General features: G+C 48.5%; 1 protein-coding gene across 1 annotated transcript in view; it reads right to left on the reverse strand.

The window, feature by feature from the left end:
- Positions 1-24,627, reverse strand: part of LOC143283740 (kelch-like protein 5) — a 65,032-nt gene extending 40,405 nt beyond the window's left edge. The window contains exon 1 of the mRNA XM_076590039.1: positions 23,482-24,627. Within this exon, the coding sequence (XP_076446154.1) occupies positions 23,482-24,491 (1,010 nt within the window). The 5' untranslated portion in view covers positions 24,492-24,627. The remainder of the gene's footprint in view (positions 1-23,481) is intronic.
- Between the last annotated feature and the right edge of the window lie 1,728 nt (positions 24,628-26,355).

The raw sequence follows: 26,355 nt of genomic DNA on the forward strand, positions 1-26,355 counted from the left end.
AAGTGTTGCTTTGCTTTTCCTCCCTCGACCCTTTTGTGTCAACAGTGTATTGTAGTGAACTCTCAACACACTACTCTCTCCCCCTTCCTCTCTCTCTTTCTCTCCCCCGACACACCGAACACAGCGACACGCAGCCCGCGTGCACCACTCAGCTGTCAACGCTTGACCCGTTTCACGACACAGCCCACCAATCAGCAGCCAGGGGGGGCGTGGCCCCAACAAGTGAAGACGGCGTGTCAATTGAGACGTAAAGGAAGGGGAAACAAACGGGATTCAGTTGCAGGGTAAACTGGTGCTGACCTATCAACACCTTCCTTGCTCCACCTTTAAAAAAAAAAAAAAAAAAAAAGTGCCTCTCTTCTTTTTTTCTGTCACTGCCCCGAGGAAAAAAAAAAAAAGGCACAGGGAAAAAGTGGGACCAGCCAGAAGTGACTTGGTGCTGACAACAAAGAACCTTTGCCACGATTTTTCCATCTCCTCTCTCACACCTCTCCTCGCAGCCCCCAGTCGTTTCCCGGATGGCACCACTCGGGGTTTGACCCTTCAGTCTGGCGGCCTGAATCCGGAGTGGGTTCCATCAATCGGTGTTGGCTATGGATATAGAAAAATCAATGTGATGACCCGGAAGGGACGTTGAATGGGTGGGGCTTTTTCACTCGGCAAGGTGGGGAGAAACATACCACCCCTTTTAGATCTGGTATTCAGAATGAAGTAGATATTGTGATACTGTTCAATCCTACAAGACACAGTACTCTCCGGGAAGACAGAAGAAAAGCAGGGTTTTTTTTTTCTTTTACTCCTTTGGATGCTGTGTGTGTGTGTGTGTGTGTGTGTGTGTGTGTGTGTGTGCGTGCGTGTGTGTGTAAAATAAAACAGAAGTAAGAAAACAGAGTAGATATATGTTGTGTGCTCACAAAGTTGAACAAGACTAGAACTTCTCACTAAAAAGTCTGCTATTTTGACGGGGTTCTTGGCTGTCTTTCATTGTCGGAAAGAAAAAAAAAAATGTTTCACAAACTGAACAGAAAACGGTGATATTAATCAGGAGGGAACCTATCCAACACAACATTCACGCGGTAGTGCATCAATTTATCACCAGAACGACACCACGCTAAAATGGGCAGCGAAGATGCCAAGTTTTATGATGTGTAAGACATCCTCGCTCTCCACCCGCCCCAACCCCCACCACTGGAGTAATCTGTCGGGTGGGTCTCTCTGCAAATGGCTTTCCCAGACCAGTCTGAATTGTTATTACACCTTCTCTTTTTCTTCTTCTTCTTCTTTTTCTTCTCCTCTCCGTGAGAGAACAAGGCCATCAAACAAGAGGCTCTGAACTGACTAGACGCGTGATCAATTGACACAAAGATTACATCATGCACTGGGGCGTGAATGAACAAGCTGTTCGCCAAGACAGAGAGAGAGAGAGACAAAGACAGATAGACGGAAAGTCAGTCCATGCCAGGCCCAGGCAATTATCTATAATTTACCAGGAGGGGGGAGGGGGAACAGGGGGTGTGGGGGGACAAGCTGCCTTTGTCGGCCTGTGGTTAGGCCAGACAATCAGACAAGCAATTCATACAATGGCAATCTTCGGTAGTTCCATTTCGGGTATTGATTCATCTTGGCCTCTTCGTCTCTCAGACCAATCTAATCGGAATGAAATCCAACACGTGTGGTCGCTGGGGAGGTGAATGGAAGAGAGAGAGAGAGACAGACAGACAGACAGACAGACAGACAGAGAGAGAGAGAGAGAGAGATGGGCGGGAGAAGGAAAGGAGAAAGAAAGAAAGAGGGACAGAGAGAGAGAGAGAGAGGGGCGGGAGACTGGGGGAGAACAGAGAGGAAGGTAGGGAGAGGGAGAGAAAGACAGGCAGACAGATCGAGAGAAAAGAACAGGCTGTTCTGGGCAAGGAGACAGAGAGAACGTCTGAGTGTGGGGTACATGCGTGCGCGCTTGCATATGTGTGTGTGTGCACGCGCGTGTCTGCCGGAGTGCCGTGGAAGAGAAAGAACAAGAGAGAGAGAGAGAGAGACTCAACACTTTGAGACTTTCTTGTCATAGTTTAAAACAGCTCAAATGACAGAACGATAGGTGGGTATATAATCATATTGAGGTGACAGACAGACAGAGATACAGACGCTGTGACAGAGGAAATACACTTTATAAAACAACAGCCACACACACACGGACACACAGACACACACACACAAACACACACACACAAACAAACAAACACCCCCTCTGTCTCTCTTCTCAACAGGCACGTCAAGAAAAACCAAAACAAACTAAAAAAAAACGTCACTTCCTCCAACCCACCCACACCCAGCCCTTCACTCTATCGCCCCGGCGTTTCCATCCATTGGACACATAACACGGCCTAAGTCACTCCGCAGCACCCCCGTCACGTCCCGAAGCCATCGGGCTGATGACAGCAGCCTTGATTCCCCCGCCTCGCCCTGATGTGGAACTAAACGGACGTAGGGACAACGAGTCAGGAAAGCCAAGACAGGCGTGCGTGAGTCTGTTTACTAATCGTCCAATTATGACGTCGCTGGAAGTCCATGATTGATGATAAATCCTGCAGTTTGTATTGGCCTCCCTCTATTCTCTCGCACAGGCCCCAAATCGGCTTGTGATCAGTGTGTGTCTCAAGCCCTGGAAGAACGCAGCCTTCACCGAGCCTGGGGTGGGTGGTGGCATAAGCGAACTTGGCGCTAAGTTTGCTTATCGTCAAGTGTGTTCCTAACTCCACGGTAAATTCCATGTACTTAGGAACATTCTTAACTCAAAACAGACTTACTGCTGCAAAGATCGCCTCGTGCAACCCGACCCAAGCCCTGAACAAAACTGACCCAAAGAAACGGTAAAGGATTTTGCCGACGTTAAACTGAACTCCTTTTGCCAACGTTATACTGAACTCCCATGACGTGTGTTTCAAGACCCAAGCATCGAACAATATGACCCTAAACGACGCATGCCAGTTTGTCGTTAAATTCCAATTTCACCGCTTGTGTTTAGTTTAACTCTCTCCATACGAACGGCGAAAGAGATGACGTTAACAGCGTTTCATCCCAATTACCATCATCAAAATATTGCAAGCGGAACGCTCTTATACTGAAGAGGTGAATGTTGACAAAGAATACCACAGTTCTGACGACGGAAGCTAAAGGTTGGGTGATTCAGACACCCACTGGACATCCGAGGGGTCTGTGTAGAGGAGAAGAAAGGACTGGCCGTACTGAGTGAGTTAAACGTTTCCAAATCACAAAACAAGACAGAATACTGTACCCATTCTCACTTGGGTGGAAAATCGGTGTGAAGTGCCTTTCCTCAGGACACACAACACATTGCCCAACCCAGATCACTAACGAATGCTGGATTGGTTGTCCAACGCCTAATCCATTCTACCATGGCGCAACTCCGATTGAATGAATACATTCAAAGTGAACAAGAAATATGTTTGTTGTGTCATCTCTCGAGGGATTCAAATAGATTCAAAAGATCCGTGTTTGTTAAAACATTTACACAAACACACACACTCACACACATACATACACACACGCATTCTCCCCTGCTTCTGTACAGAAAATGACGCATCACACCACAATCAACCCCGCACCCACGACCGTGCTTTAGAGTCCCTTGTGACCCGCGAAAGCCGGTTCCCCCCCCCCCCCCCCCCCCAATCCCCCCCGCCAGTTCAACAACATGATAGCACAGACCCGCTAATGTCTCAACATCCTTCTTGTAAGTGTGTGAATAAGGATCCGGAAATTAATGTCAATAAGTGTGTGAATAAGGATCCGGAAATCAATGTGTACGTTTGGTGGGGTTAGGTCGACAAGACAATATACTCGAGCTGCATCCGCCTCGCCTTGAAACCGAGAGAGTTGTGGAAAACGACCTATTAGTAAAAAGCTCTTAACTCTCCATACGAACGGCGAAACAGATGACGTTAACAGCGTTTCACCTCAATTACCATCATCAAAATATTACAAGCGGAAGGCTCTTATACTGAAGAGGTGAATGTTGACAAAGAATACCACAATTCTGACGACGGAAGCTAAAGGTTGGGTAATTCAGACACCCACTGGACATCCGAGGGGTCTGTGTAGAGGAGCAGAGAGGGCTTGGGTCTTGGGTCGGGGACGGCTGCGTCGTTCGAAGGGGTAAATCCTGGAGCCGTGAAAACGGCTGAAGAGTGGAGTTCAATGACCTACTGGCTGATGCCTTAAAGTAAAGTTGTTCAGGGCTCGGTGTGTTGGGTTGAAAACGGGTGAGTGGGCAGTCTTGGAGATCTACGAAGGCCGGGCCACTAGGCTTCAGAGTAGCTCTTACAGGAGACTAAGGTTATGCTACAGGGTCATTGGTCTTGATCCGTCTGTACCACCCACATCACGCTCTTCTCGTTCGTAGTAATCACCAGTAACAGATGCGTAACGCTGTTGTATTATAGACAAACAGTGCGGGAGGATTTGCGGCCCGTGGAAAAAAAAAAGAAGCAAAAGTTTAATAAGGGCAATTCATTACAGGCTACAGTTTCAAGAAAAATTAATTAAAGGCTACAGTTTCAAGTAGACAAGTTTAAAAGATAAGAAAAAAAAAAAATAACAGCTGTGCACGCTGAATATTTTCACAAAGCGCGTGAGAGAAATTAAGGAGAGAGATGGAGTGGAGTGACGAGTGAGTGAGAGAGTCACTGTCTACATTTCATCTCTCTTTCTCACACACAACATCACCTCCCACCCCTCCACATGCTCCCCCTCCACCCCCCACCCCACGCACGTACATACACACACACACGCACGCACACACACGCACACACACACACACACACACACACATGCACTGAAACCCCTGCCAACAAGAACAGGGAAGGAAAACAAAGCATCCCAATCGGCACCACAGCAGAAAGGCCAAGAACCAAACGAACCGAGGTTTGCTCAGGACTGCTATGCTGCTATAGCCAGCCACCACCCCCTCCCGACCCAGCACCAACTTCAACCGCCACCAAAGAAATCAATACGTCTTTTTTAATTTGATTGTCATCGACAAGCTGCCTGTCTCTCGCCGTTCTTCATCCCAAGGCCCGGTGTAACAGACTCAAACTACCCCCCTTCATTTGAGTTTTACCCTGGGGTCATTTTGGGCTGGCCTGGAATGACTCCCTGGGGCTGTGGCTTTTCAATACCCCTCAACCCCCACACCCCGTTTGGAATCCACCCCCTCTACAGGTTTAATTCAAGTTACTGAGAAAGGAAAAGGGGTCGTTTTGGGCCAGGCTTTACTGACTACACCACTGCCCCTCCCCACTACACAAGTTCATAATCAAATTTGGGAAGAGGGCGATTATAAGCCAAATTTACCCCCGGGGGGTAATTTCAAGCGAGCCTAGAATGACCACCATATCCATTACGAGAGGGAGAGAGAGAGAGAGAGAGGGTGGGGGTAAAATCCAATTGAGGGCAAGTTCTGACTCGTTTAAAATTACCGGGGTAAAAAAAAAAAATAAATAAACGGGGGGGTACAAACAGGCTGCTACACCGGAAAGGAACCGGGACGACGCTTCGGCATTGATTTTTCTTCTTCTTTGTTGTTGGTATTATCGTCATTATTATCATGACTCCCCTTTTTTCAAAGATTCAGGAAGGCTGGGTGCGGAGGGTTCCAAAGGGGCAGCAGCAGCCCTCCGCTGAACAACCAGGTGCTGTCAGTCCGCTGACAATGGCGGATGTTTTTGTTGTTTTTGTTGGTTTGTTTTTTGTACGAAGGGGGAGTACTGAGCGTTTCAAAGGGAGAAAAGAGGATCAGTGTTGTTTAACGTCCCACATGTAACGGCTTCTGTTGAATGTCCCGTCACACTTACTGTTACTGTAGACATGTAACTGATGTATTAATTTTCACTTTTGAATGTCTTTTTTAATTTTTTTTAATTTTATTTTTTAAAGGTTTCTAAAATAGGACGAGGGCGTAATATGTTGGGCTGGGGGAAATAACAGGAAAGGTGGAGGGTGGAATCAAAGACGAACACTTGAAATAAATTGACCCCCGAAAACGGAGTATGGCAGCCTACATGGCGGGGTAAAAACGGTCATACACGTAAAAGTCCACTCGTGTACATGTATACGAGTGAACGTGGGAGTTGCAGCCCACGAACGAAGAAGAAGAAGAAATATATAGAATTACAATTAAAGAAAACTGCTTCATGGACTTCCTTAAAGTGATGTCTTGAATTTAACAAATAAAATCATTGCAACTGACATAATCATGGGCAATATTCAGGTCCGTAACGAATCAGACAACAGTCTGAGCATTAAAGAAGGTAATCGGAAAGCACAGTCAGGCTGGCTGGGTTTCGTTGTTTTCTCTACAATACCCCATCTTCCCGCGCTCGTCCCCGAGTCTGTCCAATCCCCCCCCAACATGCAGCCTTACCCAGCAGTCAGTCCACAGAGCTGTGACTGTCAGGTCATCGCCATGAAGCAACACTCCAGAGGAGGCCCAGCACCCCCCCTAGCCCCCTCCCGGCACCGGTGCAGAGACTCGATCACTATGAGCTTATATCAATTTGGTTGCAAAGTCGTAAAACTGAAGGTGTTGATCAGTAGCGCTTGTTGTGATTCAACATATCAAACTGATAAATAAAAACTGACTTGCTCAGCCCCCCTACAGACGTCAATCGCTTTGCTAATAGCTGAAGACCATCGCTTAGCTTAGAGTTGACGACAATCGTTTAGCTTAGAGTTGAAGACCATCGCTTAGCTTAGAGTTGACGACAATCGCTTAGCTTAGAGTTGAAGACCATCGCTTAGCTTAGAGTTGACGACAATCGTTTAGCTTAGAGCTGAAGACCATCGCTTAGCTTAGAGTTGACGACAATCGCTTAGCTTAGAGCTGAAGACCATCGCTTAGCTTAGAGTTGACGACAGTCGTTTAGCTTATAGTTGCGGACACAGAGTAAGTTGAGTGAGCGTCCTCCTTAGAGTGGAGACCACCACTACTACGTCCCTCCAGCGACAGTTCTGTGTATCTGCCAACTCTGACGACGTTGAAACAATGTGACCACACAATGCAAGTAGAGGGGACCTGGGAACTAAAGTCGCCATGGAAACAGGCCATGGAAGTCGTCGATGTTTAAAAAATAAAATAAAATAAAATAAATTAATGACCCCCCCCCCCCCCCCCACTCCGCTTCAAAGATCCCGGACTGGATTTGCATGTGCGATCTTTTTGCAGCGCTCAGTTTGCTTGAAGTTGAGATTTCTGAAACACAACTTGGACTATGGACATTTCTTAACGCAGACTGAAATTCAGCGATGCTAAGATCGATTGTAGAAGCCACCCAGGATCCTGGTTGCTGAAATACCGGAGCGCTAACAAAAGAGGTCCTGACAAGCCGCTGATAATGGGTTAACACGTTGTTGTTTGGTTATGGAGGGAAGGGGGGTGTGTGTGCAGGACTAGTGTGGAATGGAGGGGGAGGGGGAAGAAGGGGGGAAGCAGCAGTGGCGGGTGAGGAGTGTAAAAAGCTGGGGGGTTGGGGGCGTGGGGAGGTGAAGAAAATGCTTTCCTCCTCTGGGCGGAGTTTTGTGCGTTTTCCATTTTCTGGGTACAGAGGTGGCATTTGGAACGTGAGAGAGAATTCAGTGATTTCAATTTTCGGTGACGTGTCTGTATCTTGGTTAGCCCTCTCTTCCCTCGTCTCTTCGCGCGCGCGCGTGTACGTGCGTGACTGATTCTCTCTCTCTCTCTCTCTCTTTCTCTGTGTGTGTGTGTGTGTGTGTGTGTGTGTGTGTGTGTGTGAAGGCCTGACCAGCACGCTTGGTCCATGTTAGGTCCAACATCTGTATCCTTTTCTTTCTTTCTTTTTGTTGTTGTTCAAACTACGTGTGCGTGCGTGCGTGCGTGCGTGCGTGCAGCATCGTCTCCTTAAGAACAGTCGCCACACCATGAAACGCTCAGTACCCTAAAAAAAAAACCCAACAAAACCCTGACCACCAATTGATCTTTAACACACACACACACACACACACACACAGAGAGAGAGAGAGAGAGAGAGGAGCTAAAGGCAAATCACTTCTTTCGCTCCAGCGCTCCCAGATTTCTTTCCGGTCTGAAGACGAATGTTGAAGTTCCACCACACTGCTAGCAATATTCCCATCAGTAACTTCTCTCAAGTGTGAAACTTTCTTTGATCTTGATCGACAGGGGAAGTGGGGAGAAGGTGGAGGGTGAGCAGTGTTTATGCATGGTATTTTTCTGCTTTGAGAACACACACACACACACACACACACACACACACACACACACACACACACCTTTACCACAGTAAGCGCGCACAGTTTTGCGCCGTGGGACAATTATGACGAGGGACCACTTCTTCTGTCACTGGATCCAATCGATGCACGGACCCCCAACGGTGTAAAACAAAAGGTGCACGAGGACATCTTCCACATCATGCGTGACACGTGGTGAGATGTGTTTGCCTGATGAATCATACGCTTCGGTGCGGTGAATAAATAACATACCCCCACCCCCTCCTCCGGGTCTCCTCCCGCCAACTGTTACGTCAGATCCGGCCACTCTCTCTCTCTCTCTCTCTCTCTCTCTCTCTCACGCTTATTTTGTTTGTCTCACGAACGTGCTCGTGCACGCGCACACACGCACACACATTCTTTTTCACACATGTACAGGAACATGCGTCCACACACACACACACACACACACACACACACACACTGGGAGGTGGGGGTTGGGGTGCAGAAGGAAAATGGAACATCACGATAAATCGTTGTGATTCACATCCTGGGGACATTATTTTTGCCCCCCACCCCCCTGCAGCCCCCCTGCCCCTCTTCCTCTTTCCCTGGCCCTATGGCGCTCCTCTATGCTCAACGTTTCCTGCCCCCCCCTCCCTCCCTTCTACGTTTCCGTTGCGCCCTCCACCTCCGCCAACCTGTGCCCGTTCACACCACGTGGCACTAGCCACCCCTAATATAAGTACCGTTTTCCACACGAACAAAGAAAATTTCATGGAGACATAACTTATAAAAACAAGTCTGGAAAATCTCTCTCTCTCTCTCTCTCTCACACACACACACACAGTTAACAACACCCACCCTAACCCAGACAGACAGAGACAGATTGACAGACACCCTGGGAGAGAGACTGAGACAGGAAGTCCGAGACAGACATGACAGATACACACACACACACACACACACACACACGTATAAATGCATGGTCATGCGAAAGACAACAGACAGATCCTAACAACGTTAATAACACACACACACACACACAGGCGCGAGCGCGCGCACGCACACACACGCACACACACACACACAGTCATTAAGAACACACACAAATCTCCACGTCACTGCCTGTCCGTGTCTGCCCACATATAGCCACCAATCATCTCATCTGTCAAAATGATATAACTCCATGCATGTCCCGCCGCAACGAGCGTTTTCCGTGCAGTCCTCTCCCCCCCCCCCTCGACCCCCACCTGCCCCCCTCCCCACCCCGCCCCCTGTCGGCTTCTAATGGGGGGAGCAAACACATGACTCAACCGCTCGCAACTATCTAACAATGGCTCATTATTATAGGAGCCACCCAGTCTGTATTGATAATGCTCAGACTTCCACAGACCGCGAAGGTCAGGTGAATCAATAACAAGTTGCAGTAGTCTCTCTTCCTTCTCTCTCTCTCTTTTTAATTTTTTAAAATTATTTTTCCCCCTCGCTTTTTCTTTTCTTTCCTTCTCTCTCTTTTTAGAAGCGAAAGCTGGGCGAGGAAAGTGATTGAAAAATGATAGTCGCACTGCCCAAGTCTGAATAAAAACTAATAGTGTAGCGTTGGACTGGTCTTTTTGTTTTATAGCCCTTCCTCCGTTTGTTCCAGCCCTCGTCCTTTCTCTCACTAAATAAAGCGCGTTAATAGTACCATGTGCACAACAAAACTACAGAAAAATCACGTTTAGAATCAGACACTTGCAGTCAGCTGGCGCGTGCACACTCGCCACACACATGCACACACACACACGCACACACATGTAGAGGAATCAAGCACAGAATCAGGCACTTGCAGTCAACGTTAAAGTAATCTTCGTGAGATCTGTCCGAGCATCAGCTATATAATTATAGCACGTGTATGCGCGCGAGTGTTTTCAAATCAATTAATCATTCAATCAGCCAAGACAAAGCGAAAACAGAGAGAGTAAGGGAGAAACGTAAGTATGTACCTTAGCATCCGAAGACACACACTGAAACCGTTTACTTTACGTTCGGTGTTTACTAACCACTCGTTGTTCACACATGAAATCAACCCCCCCAGCCAGCTTTTGGCTGTGGTTTACAACGAATTTTCAAGTAAAACTCTGAACGCACTTTTCAACGCAAAGTGTGGAAGGAGAGTGATTCCCCTTCTTTGTCTTTCGGAAGGGAGGTTACTCCCTATTCTTTTACCAGGTAAACTCACTGAGCCATAAACAACTACTAACTCAGAGGCGTGTGTGTGTGTGTGTGTGTGTGTGTAGAAGAGGTTCATATAATGTTTCGATGCCCCGAGGGGGCACATGAAATAAACTAGTCTTGTCTTGCCTTGCCTTGCCAACTGCTATTTCACCGACTGATCTGCCCGCGCACTGTCCTCACTCAACACAGTCCCAAAGAGTACGACGCCTCATGCACGCCTCCAACTCCACAGAATCCCCATCGATTGCCTGCCTGCTTTACCTGTGCTTTGCATTCAGAAACTTCTCTATACCTCATAATTATGTGCTTTACACACCACAGAATAAGCTCGCCGATTCATGATTAAAAAACAAAAACAACAACAAATAAATAAAATAAATAAACAATAATGAATTTAAAGGAACGAAACAAATCTATTCGAGAACTCCTCCAGGCGTGATACAACCAAGCAGCACTTGACCTACCTGCGCACTGCCATTCTGATGACTACAGTTCAGTTCAGTTCAGTTACTCAAGGCGTCACTGCGTTCGGACAAATCCATATATGCGCTACACCACATCTGCAAAGTAGATGCCTGATCAGCAGCATAACGCAACGCGCTTAATCAGGCTTTGAGATGACTGCGAGGAACCGACCAACCAACCAACCCCTCTGAAGAATCACTCTGGAAGGCTGCAAGCTGGGTGAGAAGAGCTAGAGCATCTGACTGCACGAGGCAGCTGCACATGTCACCACCACCACCACCACCAACAACAACAACAACAACATCAACACCGCCACCTACTTCTCTGGGAAAAAGACCTCCACCGCCCAGCAACCCTCAGTAACGAACGGGAGAGAGATAACATAACTCTCCTTCACACCCCCTCCTCCCCCCATCCCCCAGCACCTTACTTCTTCTTCCCTCAAGTCCTCAGCGCAGTCATTATTGCTGCACTGTCTATGGGCGGGAAGGAAGAAGAAGAAGATGAAACAGAAAGAGAAAAGGTCTTTGGCACGTGGAAGGTATGGGCACAGAAATCATCACAAATCAGTGCCAAACACAGGGGGTCCAGGAATGTCTCAATGGCGGGTCATGGCGCCAATTCTCTCTCCTCTCTCTTTGCTCTTTGGCAACCAGCAGAATGCTGACGGAATCACGACAAAAGGAAAGCAACAAACAATACAAAAAACACACAACAAAAACAAAAAACAAAAAAAAACAAAAAAACCAACACGCAAACACACAAAAGGATCTGAGAAAGAAGATGGTAATGATCGTGATGACAGCGGTGGTAGTGATCGTGATGCTTGTAAAGAAGAGAAGGAATAAATTCACTGAGGGGAAAATAAAAACACCGAGTGTTGGAGAGGCGGTGAGGAATGGACTGGCTGCGGTTAGCAATGTCCGCACTTCACGATATCACTAAAGCCAGTGTTACGAGAAAAAAAGTATTAAATAATGTACACAAAATAAAATAAAAACAACGATCAATTTTCGGCATAATCTTATTTTGTAACACACACACACACTTACACACACATACACCTCTCTCTCTCTCTCTCTCTCTCTCTCTATATATATATATATATATATATATATATACATATGTATAATTTTGGGGGGGTGTTTGAGGGGGGTAGGGGGTGGGGGGGCTAATGCGAATGTACGCACGACTGCACTTTAGAACAAAAAAAACAAAAAAAAAAAAAAACAAAAAAAACAAAAAAACAAAAAAAAAAAACAACAAACAAAATACCATAAAAAAAAAAAAAACAAAAAACATTTAACGACACACGATCACAAAAGAAACACCCCCTGCTGGCACCCCCATTAATGACACAAGCATCAACCGTCTAGGAACATGGTACTTTGTCATTTCAGTGGGAAGAGAGAAGAGGAAAACAGACAACACACGTGAGGCACATAATGCTGTCGTCGTCATCTCCTGCTGGTACGTGTCATCACCACCCACGGTCTCAGTTTCAGTTTCAGTTTCACTTTCTCAAGGAGGCGTCACTGCGTTCGGACAAATCCATACACGCTACACCACATCTGTTGAGCAGATGCCTGACCAGCAGCATAACCCAACGCGCTTAGTCAGGCCTTGAGTGCATGCTTACATATTTGTGTACCTATGAAAGTGGATTTCATTTTACGTAATTTCGCCAGAGGACAACACTCTCGTTGCCATGGGTTCTTTTTCAGTGCGCCAAGTGCGTGCTGCACACGGGACCTCGGTTTATCGTCTCATCCGAAAGACTAGACGCTCAGTTTGATTTTCCAGTCAAACTTAGGAGAAAGGGCGAGAGCGGGATTCGATCCCACACCCACGGTCTCAATCAAGCTTTAAACGATGATGATGATGATGATGATGATGATGATGATGACGACGACGACGATGAAGGTGAATAAAAAGGGCAGGAAATACAAGCGGAGAAAATATCATGTTAAGCTGGAAAATGGGCCGGGTTACGTGAAGTGAACCTGCGCTGATCTTGACAGCGTTTGAACCAAACTACTTCACACAGTGTTTGGAAGAAAGGGTGGGAAATATATCAAAAATGAAAAGGAAGTACAAAATTAGTAAGAAAAACAACTTAAAAAAATATATATAGCAAGAACAAAGAAAATACAAGACAACAACAATATATCCCGCCTATGACACAGGTTCACACACACACAAAAAAAAACCCAACCAAACAAACAAACAACACCCCCCCCCCCCCCCCCCCCCCCAAAAAAAAAAAAAAAAAAAAAAAAAAAAAAAAAAAAAACCACGGGGTTCACCAAAATGGGTGTCAGGAGAAAGATTCCGTAAATATTGTCATTCCCCAACTAACCCCGCTCAATTCAGCCCCTTCCCCCTCCACGCCCCTTAACCCCCTCCCCCCTCTTCCTCCCCCCCACAAAACGGCTCTCATCCCTGCCTTCTCTCTCAGGCTCACTCACCCCCCCCGCCCTCAACTAAAGTGAATGTACGCACGACTTCACGCTCGAACAAAGCGCACTCCTTGCAAGTGGATGAATGCAGAGCGACAAAACGTGCCCCCACCCCCCACCCCCACCCCACTCTCGCCCCCCCCCCACCCCCCACCCCCACCCCCACCCCACTCTCGCCCCCCCCCCCCACCCCCGGAAAAAAACCCCACTCCCATTACATAAGCATCAACCGTCACATAACAGTTTTTTTGTTGTGTGTGTCTTTGCAGCTTGCTGGGAAGGGACAGAGGTGAGAGAAATACAGTCAGCACGTGTGGAAGAAATCTCAGGTGCTGCTGTCTTCGTCATACTTGTGGCGCTGGCATAAATCAGCATCACCCCCACGACCTGTCAAGTCTTAAGCGCTTGGAAAATGCGCAAGAGCTCGGTACAAAACGATGCTTTCTGGCGCGTGACCTCGGGCTCAAAGTGATTTTCCTTGTCTGAACAGCACGGTGGAAAAACACAACAAAAAAACAACCCTACCATTACTGCCTTTAGCGTGTTTTCCAGTCACGAAGACAACTGTTGTGCAAAAACGAAAAGAAAGCCAGTCACTTTGTTGTTTGGCACCACATTCTAGGCATAAATAATAATTATGTCAGCCTAAAATGTTCGGGTTTTTGGGTGTTTTTTTTGTGTTTTTGTTTTTTGTTTCTTTATTTTGTGTGTGTGTGTGTGTGTGTGTGTGTGTGTGTGTGTGTGGTTTTTGTGTGTGTTTTTTTTTGCTGCGTGAGTGAGTGAGTACATTCCTGATCGACAATGCCAGGAAAGTGTGATGACACCACCACACCATAACTAACAAAAACAACAGTTCCCTAAGTCACACGATGACAGTTTGAAAGCAGTTAACGGAACCACCTCTTCATAGCTTTATGACAAACACTCATACTAAAGGAAAGTGACTGTTTCAAGACAGCAGAAGGAGTAAGGCCCTTGAGGTGAGGGGAGGGGAGGGGAGGGGAGGGGAGAGGAGAGGGACAGGGGTTTCGTTCCATGGCAGGCAGAACAAACAGCCAAAAGATTCAATACGAAAATGTGAACATATACAATTGCAGATCAATATTTAAACTTTAATTAATGACTGTAGCATGGCAACATTGGGGAGGTGAGGGGGGAGGGGGAGAGAAACCTTTCAAGTTCTGTTCTCGCCGATCCAAAACTCACTGCGCGCGCGCGCGGAGTCACACACACACACACACACACACACACACACACACACACACACACACACCAGACGGCAGTGTAAAGAACACGCCAAAACGAATGAGGACAAGCGAAGATAACGTTTTATTATGATCCTACGGTTGCATGGCAAAACATTCTCAACAGAGCAGTAAAACAATAAACAAAACAATACCCTTTTCCCCCAGACTTCTAAAACGTCCCACCCGGACAAATTACCGGCAGACCGGACCACTGGCGGTGTATCATTGTTTCAGAATGGGATGGCGGATAATAAATTAATGTCAAAGTGGAGTGTTTATACTGCGAACTGCTCCACTGAAAATTGTCGGAAACATGGTGACATTAGCACATACGCACACAAGCTTATAAAATGCGCACGTGGCACTCGGCGAACATAATAGAAAGCGCGCGCGCACGTGCACACGCACACACACACACACACACACACACACAGACCCCTCGTACACACCCAGTAACGAACGAGTCTGTATAATAAGTCACTTCCAAAGAGGCAAACAAGAACAACAAAAACATCAGTAATGTCACTGATCAGAGAGCTGGCACAGAGACAGACAGACACCGTCACACGTGTCGGGCATGCATCATGCAGTCCCTGAACTGCACTGACAAATGAGTTGGCCCCCATCGTGTTTCTGCCCTCGCATGACACCCCCAATGCATACCTGTCTCTTAACTACTACTGGAAGTGGTACATAACAGCAATGATCCTGCATGCAGCTATCAGTTGTGCCAAAGGGACTGTTCAGGTCTACAACGGATGGTTTGTTGTTCAGTTGTGCCATAAACACAAACAGAATCCAAACAATGGCTATCTTTTTTTTTCTTCTCCCATCTCAAAGGGCATTCCATAAAATACATGCCTGTTTGGAGCTGGCGGATGGTTCAGAAGACTGGTGCATAGCACAGTCAACCATCTTAATAATCTCTCTCTCTCAGAGAGCTCCCCCCCTTCTACCCCTGTCACACAAACACACACGCACGCACGCATACACACACATACACACACACAAGCAAACACACACACACACACGCACACACATAAGCAAACACACACACACACACACACATACACAAGCAGGAGCGCGCAGCGCAAGAAAGACACGCGCAGTCTGGCAGGCACGCACACAAAAGCAAAGAGAGAAAGAGGCAGTAAGACAGATATACTGACCAAAAAACAAACAACAACAACAACAACAAAAAAACAAAACAAAAAACAACAAACAAACAAAAAACAGAGGAAAACACGAAGAAAGGAGCAAGCAGAAGGATGAATAAGAAGATCGCTGGGGTGGAGAAAGACGAGACAAACTAAACAATAATGACAGCACAGACAACAGAAAACAACAAGAAAGGCTGACAAGAGAGAAAAACAGAAAGTATCGCACGTGAAAGAATGACTGACGTCTGACATGCAACAACAACAACAACAACCAGACAACTGTTTTTATTATTATCATTTTGTTGTTTTTCGTTGTTGTTTTTTGAATTTGTTTTGTTTTTGTTTTGCTTGTTAGCGTAAACAGTTGAGTGTTTCCACGTGTGCAGCAATGGCAGCTCATTTGTACATGACAGACACGCGCGTGATCTCATGCGCACACACACACACACACACACACACACACACACACACACAGAATGACAGCACGCACGCTTGTGCGGACATGAACACCACTGCATGCTTATGAACATGTGCTGCGAGTGCGCGTGCCACACAGAGACAAATGCAAAGACAGACAGACAGACAGACAGACAGACAGGCGGCAAACGAACCAACAGGACAGACGGTAACGGGAAAAAAAAGAAGGGAGGGAGGGAGGGAGGACAGGAAAATATCCCTCTCAGTCAACATATACTTTGGATCCCCGCCAGAATCTGGCCAGAGCACACACACATACACACAGACACACGCAAGCAAACACACAACGCACGCATGCACGCTCACATACCACACACTCAATGAGACACAAACACACGCGCGTGCACGCGTGTGTGTACATGTGTGTGCGCGTGCGTGCGTGCGTGCGTGCCATGTGTGTGTGTGTGTGTGTGTGTGTGTGTGTGTGTGTGTGTGTGTGTGTGTGTGTGTGTGTGTGTGTGTGTGTGTGTGTGTGTGTGTTGTCACAGTGGATCCATTTTCTTCCTGCCTGCAAGTTTTCCGGGAGATATAGGCTTACCTGAACAACACCATCTTTCTCATTGCACTCGACATTGTCTAAACATTCAGAGAGAGAGAGACAAGGACAGAGAGAGAGATGGGGAGAGAGAGAAAGAGACAGACAGACAGAACTGCATGCAGACAGATTAGACAGAGAGACAGACAGAGCGACAGAGACAGAGAGAGACAGACAGTGACACACACAGAGAGAAAGAGGCACAGAGAGAGAGAGAGAGAGGGCGGGGGGGGGGGGGGGGGAGGGGAACTGCGCCAAACGTTAGTGAAGCGCGTGCTGTGTTTACTATCCAATCAGCAAGACCTAGGAGACGTCAACAATTAGGGAGGCCAAATCAAAACAAATTATAGGAGGCCACTCAACACGCGTGCATAAGACCTGTTTACCTTTGGCGAGGGGGGGGGGGGAGGGGCTGGGGAGGGGGGGGGGGGGGAGGGAATCGAACGTTCTCTCTCCATGGCCATTCTCTCTCACAGAGAGAGAGAGACACACAGAGAGAGACACAGAGAGAGAGAGAGAGGGCTGGCTGTGCAGCGTTTCTGGAGATGACTCACTCAGCTCATTATACCTGCTGTGTTTGTGTAGGACATGGATACAGTGTTATACCGACACTGTTCGTTGTTTTTTTTTCTCGTTTTTTTTTTTTCTCCCTGGCGCCTACCTACCTAGATACCCATCTCAACCTCGATGGTCGGCAGTCTAAAAACAAACAAACAAACAAACAACAACAACAACAACAAACAACAAAAACGGCGCTGTGTAATCCCTTCCTCAGATCACATCGTTAGATCAGTCTCAACTCCTGTTTTCACTCTCTCCATACGAACGGCGAAAGAGACGACGTTAACAGCGTTTCACCCCAATTACCATCATCAAAATATTGCAAGCGGAACGCTCTTATACTGATGAGGTGAATGTTGACAGAGAATACCACAATTCTGACGACGGAAGCTAAAGGTTGGGTCATTCAGACACCCACTGGACATCCGAGGGGTCTGTGTAGAGGAGAAGAGAGGACTGGCCGTACTGAGTGAGTTAATGTGCCAGTCTGTCCTCTCCTCTGGAATGGTGATGAGCCCAAACGTTCCCCGTTCTCAATTCTGACCCCGCCCCTCCCTCTCTCACCCGTTTCCTCCTCCCCCCCCCCACTCCCCTGCCACCCCCAGCCTCCTGCTCCGTCCTGCCCCGCATCTCCATCTCAAAAACAGCTGTGCATTATCCTGCAGCCCCCTACTAGGACCCTGATGGGAGGGAAGTGGAGAAAGAGACCTGCGCTGTCCTCTTCACTGGTGAGGCCAGAGCACACACCTGTGTCTTGTCCATAATAGATGTATTGTTAAACATGCGGTTAAGTTGCGAGGTAAGTGCAACCTAATTTTACATTCTTCTTCTTCTCATTATCATTATTATTATTACTATAGGAAGGACACTAAACACACATCACATAATGTGGGCGGACGTCGCTCGGAAGATGATGCCCGAAAGATATTCTGAGTGAACTTGGCCTCCCGATTCTGTACCCTCCAAAAGCTGCAGTGTGCTCTTCAGATCCAACTGACCTTCAACTTAAAGCGGTGGCCACAGCGAGGACAAGATCACCAGAACACACACACAAGTAACCACTGAGGCATCAGTGTCAATGACCAGGCCAACTGACCGAGCCTGGAGCAAAGCTTAATTGGTTTTAACATGATTTTATTCTCACAAGCAAGCAAAGACATTGCAAACACTTAAAGCAGCTTTCTTCTTCTTCTGCGTTCACTCGTTTGCACACGAGTGGGCTTTTACGTGTATGACCGTTTTTACCCCGCCATGTAGGCAGCCATACTCCGTTTTCGGGGGTGTGCATGCTGGGTATGTTCTTGTTTCCATAACCCACCGATCACTGACATGGATTACAGGATCTTTAACGTGCGTATTTGATCTTCTGCTTGCATATACACACGAAGGGGGTTCAGGCACTAGCAGGTCTGCACATATGTTGACCTGGGAGATCGTAAAAATCTCCACCCTTTACCCACCAGGCGCCGTCACCGTGATTCGAACCCAGGACCCTCAGATTGAAAGTCCAACGCTTTAACCACTCGGCTATTGCGTCCGTCACTTAAAGCACCAAAAACCCGAAGCTTACGGTGTGCTCTGTAAAGGAAGCTTAATTCTGCGCCTGCTCTGCCTTTCATTTGCTGGCGTTTCTGTATGGCTTCATCACCTTGCCTGGACTCTTCCCATGAGCCACAACACTAGTGGGAGACTTTCAGCGTGTTTTGCATTTGTAAGCACCTCAGCTAAGCTCCATGGAAGAAGCTGCCTGCAGTACGTTCACCACAGAAGACTGGATATTTTCGGCAGGCGCTGACCTGTCATGTCCTTCCCGTCTAAGCCGTGAAGACTGTACAAAGTGAAAGTTGATATGCTCTACCTCTGAGCTCTGACCTACGAGGTGCAGCAGTTTTCTGAGGCACCTAATGCGGAAGGAGTTCAGCTGTTCTGTATGGCCACTACACACCGAGCAAGCCTTGTAAAGCGCACAGTAAGGAAAGGTATAACTATTGTAATGTGCATCTTGAGGGTGTCCCTATTTCGTTTCCTTTGTTGCAGACCCTACTGAAGGAGAGAATTGGGCCCCGCCTTCCTGTGCCGAGCCCTGGACTCAGTGGATATATGAATTCACCGTCCCAGTGGCCATGAAAGGCTATGAAACCTTTAACGTTCGTAATCAATAACTGCACTCGCCAGACGAAAGCTTTGGGATATACTGCTGGTCAGGCATCCTTCTAGCAGATGTGGTGTGGCCTAGATATGGATTTGTTTGAACGCAGTGACACCTCCCAAAGAAACTGTAACTGAAACCATCGGTCCTGAGAAAGTGCTGTCAAGGCAGGTGTACGTTTCTGCCACTTGAGAGAATCTGGCCGTGAACAATTACCATCAGCCCAGTGTAGAGGGCTGCAGTGAACGGGTTAATATAATGCATCGCCCCAGGTCTTCTTTTTCCTCAATGCGAACACGGAAGTCACTACAAACAGACACTTTACCGTTTCACCCAATGCTTTACCAATGTGGTAAAGGGTCTGTTTGGGTCAACTGAATGCCAGCAAGCGCCAGGCACTCAGCCACGGCACAGAAAAGGTCGAGACGAAATCTATGTGTATTCATGGCCACGCCTATGAAAGGAACAGGTCGCTTTGTGTCACCCTGTCCACCCCGCTTGTAGGAACAGTCCAAAAGCTGTTCTGACATGCCATATACTGTCCCCCTCACCCACCCCCTCACCCCCCACCTGTGGTAATAGTCTAAAGACATTATTTTCTAACCTGTTTACCCCACTGTTCGAATAATGTGGCCCTTTCCTGAGCTGTCTTCATATCATTAATGAAGAGCTCCAAATCAGATCTGCATTACAGTAATCATCCATGAAACCCTACCCCAAAACTACAAGCTGTTCTGCTCTAATTTATGAGCTGTCATATGCGGTGGGCGAAACGTAATTATGACAACGGAAAGCGACATTTAAGTTATTAAGCTTGCCATTGGGTGGTGGTGGTATTAATTTTTGGTTTACAAAGCTGCTAATTGTGGCGTCAGCGAATCGAGTTGGAGCGATTAGTGGGCACGCGCAACACAGTGAGCGTGCGTCCATGCGTGCTTGCGTGCGTGCATGTGTGTGTGTGTGTGTGTGTGTGAAATATACAGAGAGAACCAGAAAAAGAGAGGCAAGGCAGATGGAAGACAGCAATCGATGGCTTTGATCCAAACCTTTGTCACTGTACAACACATCTGCGGCACACACCAAACAGCCCACGTGATACTTGTCATGTGATGCAGTGTTGTGAGGGGATGGCCCCCTGGCCACACATTGAACTCTCAGCATCGCCTCTCTGAAGGCGAGCGGGGTGGGGGAGGGGAGGGGAGGTGAGGGAAGAAGAAAAAGCTCAAGGGACATAAAACATAAAAGCTCTGAGGAGTGTGGCTGTGTTATTGAGGCGAGGCAATCACGCGATCCACAGAGAGAGGTGGGGTAAAAGAGAGCGAGAGATATAGTGAGGTAGGGAGGAGAGAGAGAGAGAGAGAGAGAGAGAGAGAGAGAGAGAGATGGAGAGACAGACAGACAGACAGAGACAGAAGCAGAGACAGAGAGAGAGAGATAAGCACAGACAGAAACAGAAAGACAAATATTGTCTTTACTGTTGTTTCAGTCCAGCCCACCATATTCAATACACAGAACTATATCGGCGATTAGGGGGACAGACAGACAGACACACACAGAGAGAAGAGCATGTTGAGGAAAGGCGTTAAGTGGGTAGACTGAGGGAAATTGAGAGAATGAGAGGGGGAGAGAGGGGAAGGGGTGGATGGAAAGAGACAAGAGATAAGCGGACGAACGAAGGGAGAGAGAAAAAGAGAACACTTGGGGCTGTGAAACGAAAGGGGGGCGGGGGGTGGGGGGGGAGAGAAGTGATCGGAGGGGGCGGGGAGGGGGCTGAGGGGCAGAGAGATTGTGAAGTGCGCGGATGAAGGGAGAGAAGGAAGGAGGGAGGAAGAGAAAGACGGGATGTGAAAGAGAAAGGGGAGGGGTGACGAAAGAGATGGGGGGGGGGGGGAGCGAGACACACACACACTCTCTCTCTCTCTCTCTCTCTCACACACACACACACAGAGCTGATATGAAGGAGGGGTGGGGGTGAGAAGAAGGTGGCGGCGAAGAAGAAGACGAAGACGACGAAGAAGCAGCAGCAGTACAAGGGAAAGAGAAAATGACGACGACAACAGATCGTTCGTGTCATTTGTGGGGGGGGAATTCAATTACAAGGAAAACAGAGGTAGTTGGAAACAAGCCAGCCAAACGGCGGCCAAGACCAGACTGACTGGTGGTTGTAGCGGTGTCTGGCTGGCTGGCTGGCTGGCTGGACTGGGAACAAGAGACGGCACACCACTAATGGATAGCACCGACCGCTCCCCCACACCCCACCCCCCACCTCGACCCCACCTCCATGGTTCCTAGCCCCCCCTCCACATCCCTCGTCCCCCTCCCTACACACATTCCGCAGAACCCCCCCCCCCCCAACCTCGCTTCCCCCTCGATCCCCCCCCCCCCCCACCCCCCCCAAGGGACCAGAATAGCAGTCTGGTTTAGCAACACCCCCCTGACACCTCCTCCGGCCTCCCGCGGATTGGAGGGACAGGTGGACAACAGCCTCAGACTGGTAGAGTACTATTCACTGAATGATTTGATTAATCGAATGGTTGCTTATATTTTTTTTTTTTCCCCACTGACTGATCGATCGAATGATCTGGTGACTCTTCAAATGATTATAATTTTCCATATTTCCCTCCCCTTCCGCCTCGCCAGACTACACTCCTGGATCCACATCCAGGGAAGGGACTTCACCCCATCAAAAACCTCTCTTGTCCACTGCTTCCGCACGACTTATCTGTCCTTACATTGGCCACATTCACTGGATTTTGTGTGCGTTATGTCTCTCAGTCTCTCCCTCTCCCCCGTGTGTGTGTGTGTGTGTGTGTGTGTGTGTGTGTGTGCGCGTGTGAGTCAGCATGCATGTGTGGGTGCGCACGAGTTCGCTGAAGGTGGCCCATTTGTATTCTTATTTTGAGTCCATTAACCTTCTGTTTAACTTTTATTTTATGATGTTTATTTTCTTTAACTGTAAGATTTCACTCACTCTATGTTAATGTTTTACGCATACCTCGGGTGGGTCCCCAAAACCTCACCAGCGCACTGGGTTTATGCGCAGGTCAGGCATCTGCTTTTTATGTTTTATTTTTCGTCAGATGTGGTTCAGCATAATATATTTGAATAAGTCCGCACGCTTTAACACCTCCATGAAACCTCCAGATATTACATTTCACTTTGTGCCTCCCCCACCCCAATCACCATGATGATAATTAAGTGATGTTGCTAATGTTAATGATGGTAGTCATCATCATCATCATCATAGAACAACAAATAATCAGCGCTTGGGTAAACTGTTTGTGACCAGACGTTTATGTTCCTTGTTGCTGTTTTTTTTTTGTTTTTTTCCATTTGTCGCGTGTCGAGTATCAATCTATCTCATCTGAATGGTATGCCCCCCCCCCCCCCCCCCCCCGTGTGCCATCGTGATCCCAAGTCACAGAACTGCAGACTAGGATGGCGGATGAGCCCATGCTCACACATATGCCCCCAGACATAAATTGCAAAGGTTCTGTATGGACTGGATTTACAAATGCAGAAGACCAATATATATATGTTTGCATGCGTATGTTGTACGCATACTAGATCATGTGTGTAAATGCTTGTGTGTGTGTGTGTGTGTGTGTGTGTTTGTGAAAAAGAGGGAAAGACAGAAAGATGCATGTGTTAGTGCGCGCGCGCGACACAGAAAGAAAGAAAGATACATAGATGCAAAGATACATTTAGGCGACAAGAGACGATTACGCGTGTGTTCATATTCCCCTGACGGCTTTTTTAAACACACACACACACACACACACACACACACGCACGCAAAAAGCACGCTCAGGACGCTCATGCAACTCAGCCCATGTCCCAAAGACCCAGAACTTGAACAACTTCACTCTTAGTTATAAAAGGGAAATACGTCAGCCGCCATGTTAGATATATATCTTGCAAGCCACTTACTCCCCCCCCGCTACACACTCACCATGTCTTCTTGGTGACGGCCTTCCTGGGCACGGTGGAGAAGTGCAGACGGTTGTACAGGGGGATGGCGTGGCGGTCACCCAGCGGGTCCTCCCACATCCTGCTGTACCCCGACTTGGACTGTGAGCGCCCCGTGGTGTCTGTGCTGCTGCTGTTGCTGCTGTCGTTCTCGTTGTCGTCGTCGTCCTCTTGTTGGACGCTACCCTCAGCACCACCACCGCCGCTGCCTGTCTCTGCGGGGTCTTCTTCTTCGGCTATGGGGGCGGTAATTGAGCGCAAGGACAGCCAGGAAGAGTTGGTCGTCCCTCCGCACGCTTTCGTCGGAGTGGTGTTGGTGGTGTTGTTGTTGTTGTTGGTGGTGGTGGTGGTGTTGGAGATGGAGTGGGTTGGGAAGGTGGTGTTTGGAACCTCCCGGAAGGGGGAGGAGGAAGGGGTTTTTCTGGGCGGGGTGGCGGGCTTGGGGGGAGGAGACACTTGTTGCGGGGAGGCTGCGTGGGACAGGGGGAGGACTGCCGGGGATTTGCGCGGGTCCTGGAAAAAGGACGGCAGGGGGGACTTGGAGGGGGAGGTCCTCGGAGAGTCTCCCGAGAAGGGAGGTACCTTAAGGGTGGTGGGTGCCTTGACGGAGCTCTGGAAGAAGGGGTGTACGCTCTTGGGCGACGAGGTCGATGACGACCCCTGGACCAACGGGGTCGACTTACCGGCGGTGGTGACTGGCGCCTTGGGGAAGTCCTGGAAGAAGGGGGTGACGTTCGCGGTGGGGAGGTGGTGGGGGGAGGCGTGCAAGGTTCTGAACGGGGAGATCTTGGAGGCCTGCGCAGAGCCTGCACACGCTGGGGAGGGACCTGGGCGGCTCTCCTTCACCACGGGCGGTGCTGCCGCTGGGGAGGCGGTGGTGATGGGGGTGGTGGAGGGGGAGGAGGCCCGGATCTCGTGGCAAGGCTTGAAGCGTGCCAGACACTCGTTGTGGTCCCGCGGCGGTGCTGGCGACCACTGCGCCGTGTGGGACATGTGGTCACTCTGCTCAGCAACCGCTCGATCTGCTCAAAGGGCTCAGCACTCAAACGAAGATTCAGAAGTCTCTCTTCTCAAAAGCTTAGTACTCACGCCCCCTTTGGAGTTGAGCGGTAACGCTTCTGACACTCAGAACAGCTCAGACCGTTGGTCAAGTGCACATGGATTTCAGAGAAAAGAAATCAGAGCAGGCTGGCAGATTGGGATCACCCAGGGAGAGGAAGATCTCAGTAAAGTCCTCAATTTTATTCCCACCAACCTTGTCTCTAAACGGAACTCGTCCAACACGAACGTAGCAGGTATACCCACTGTTCAAAGAAGATTATTCTTTGTTTTCTAAGACAAATGGAGTTCGAAATATAAGCGACAGATATAAAAACTTGACCTAAAAACCTGGAAATATGGACGACAATGTTCCGCACTAACGACAGGAACCACTGAAACTTGACAAGTCTTTCCTCTCTTTTCAAGCGGCAGGAGAACTCACAAAAACCATTCCTATCAAACCTTTTAGCTCTCAGCCCAGGTCTGGACACTTAGGACACGGCTTCCAATTGAACACAGCCGATCAATCCTTTTCCTTGTCCTTTTCTTCTAACCGATCGTCCTCAGGCCAGATCCGTCAGTGTCAAAAGCCGTGGCGGGAGAGAGGAGATGATGAGAAATCCGGCCTTCCCAGCGGCGCAATCACTTGTCCCTCTCGGCTTGCAGAGCGGAAAGCGAGCGGGTGAAAATCAATAGGCACAAAAAAGAACCCACAGTGAAGAAGATTAAGCTAGGCTGCATCGATTGGCCAGCACATTTACCGGGAGACAAGATGAACAGCCCCTCCAACAGCTGCAGGGAGGAAAACAGTTTTGTCTCGCTGAGGAAAACCAAAGCTGAACGGCTTTCTTTCTTTTTCGAGCTGATGGACCTATCACCACCCGGCTCACGGTTGCACACAGCTCAGTCCATTCACCCCGGACCAGCCGTTACGACGACAACTGCCGAGACCTTAGGTTGTTAATCAGGTCACAAACTTCAAAGGACAACGTGTGACTTTTTTTTCCCCCCTTCAGGATGCTGTCTCAAGAAGAATAACTGTGCAACAAACACTTATCATCGGCACGTGCTACAGTGACCGGTTGATTCAAAGCAAGAAATGATGGAGCGAGACGAAAAAGTCAGTCAGGAGGATTGCTGCAGGAATCAGGTCAAGTCCCCAGGCTCAGCTGCGATCAGACAGAAAAACTCAGAAAAGGCAAGTATTGTAACATTAGACCATAGCAACTGTTCACTGCCCCAGAAAGTGATATTAGTGATATAAAGTTCACGGTAGTTAACCAGGTTGCAGAGCTTGTGTTGTAGAAGCAGGGCGCTGACCAGTGCAGCGGAGTGGTGGAAGACAGCAAACCAGCGTGGACCTCACTCCGTCAATCACGCAGATTCTGGCACAGCGGTAGACGTCAAACCGCTGTTGTCAGACAACAAACAAGCCCCTATAAAATACCTACACATGCGACTGGAATTTTGAGGAGGCAGGCAGGCAGGCAGACAGACAGACAGACAGCGCGCGCCGAGCGCGTGGCGATGGTCAGCTAGCACCAGACAGGGGCAGGGCGACGAGGACGGACCGGCACAATGTGTGTGCCACCACTTGTTCCCCTCCACTCCACGAGCCGCCAAAGTCTGGCCTCACGACAGAAGCTGCCAACTTGCCGCACTCTGTGCTGCACGGCGCGGGCTGCACCTCATCGATCAGCACCAGGAGGGGGCCGGGGGAGAGGGTCGGGGTGGGGGTATGGGAACACGACAAGTAGAAGGAAGAGGAGGAGGAGAGGAGAAGGGGTGAGGGTGGTGAAGGATGTGGTGGTGGTGG

The sequence above is a fragment of the Babylonia areolata genome, chromosome 7 (assembly GCF_041734735.1).
Source record: "Babylonia areolata isolate BAREFJ2019XMU chromosome 7, ASM4173473v1, whole genome shotgun sequence".
NCBI lineage: Eukaryota > Metazoa > Mollusca > Gastropoda > Neogastropoda > Buccinidae > Babylonia > Babylonia areolata.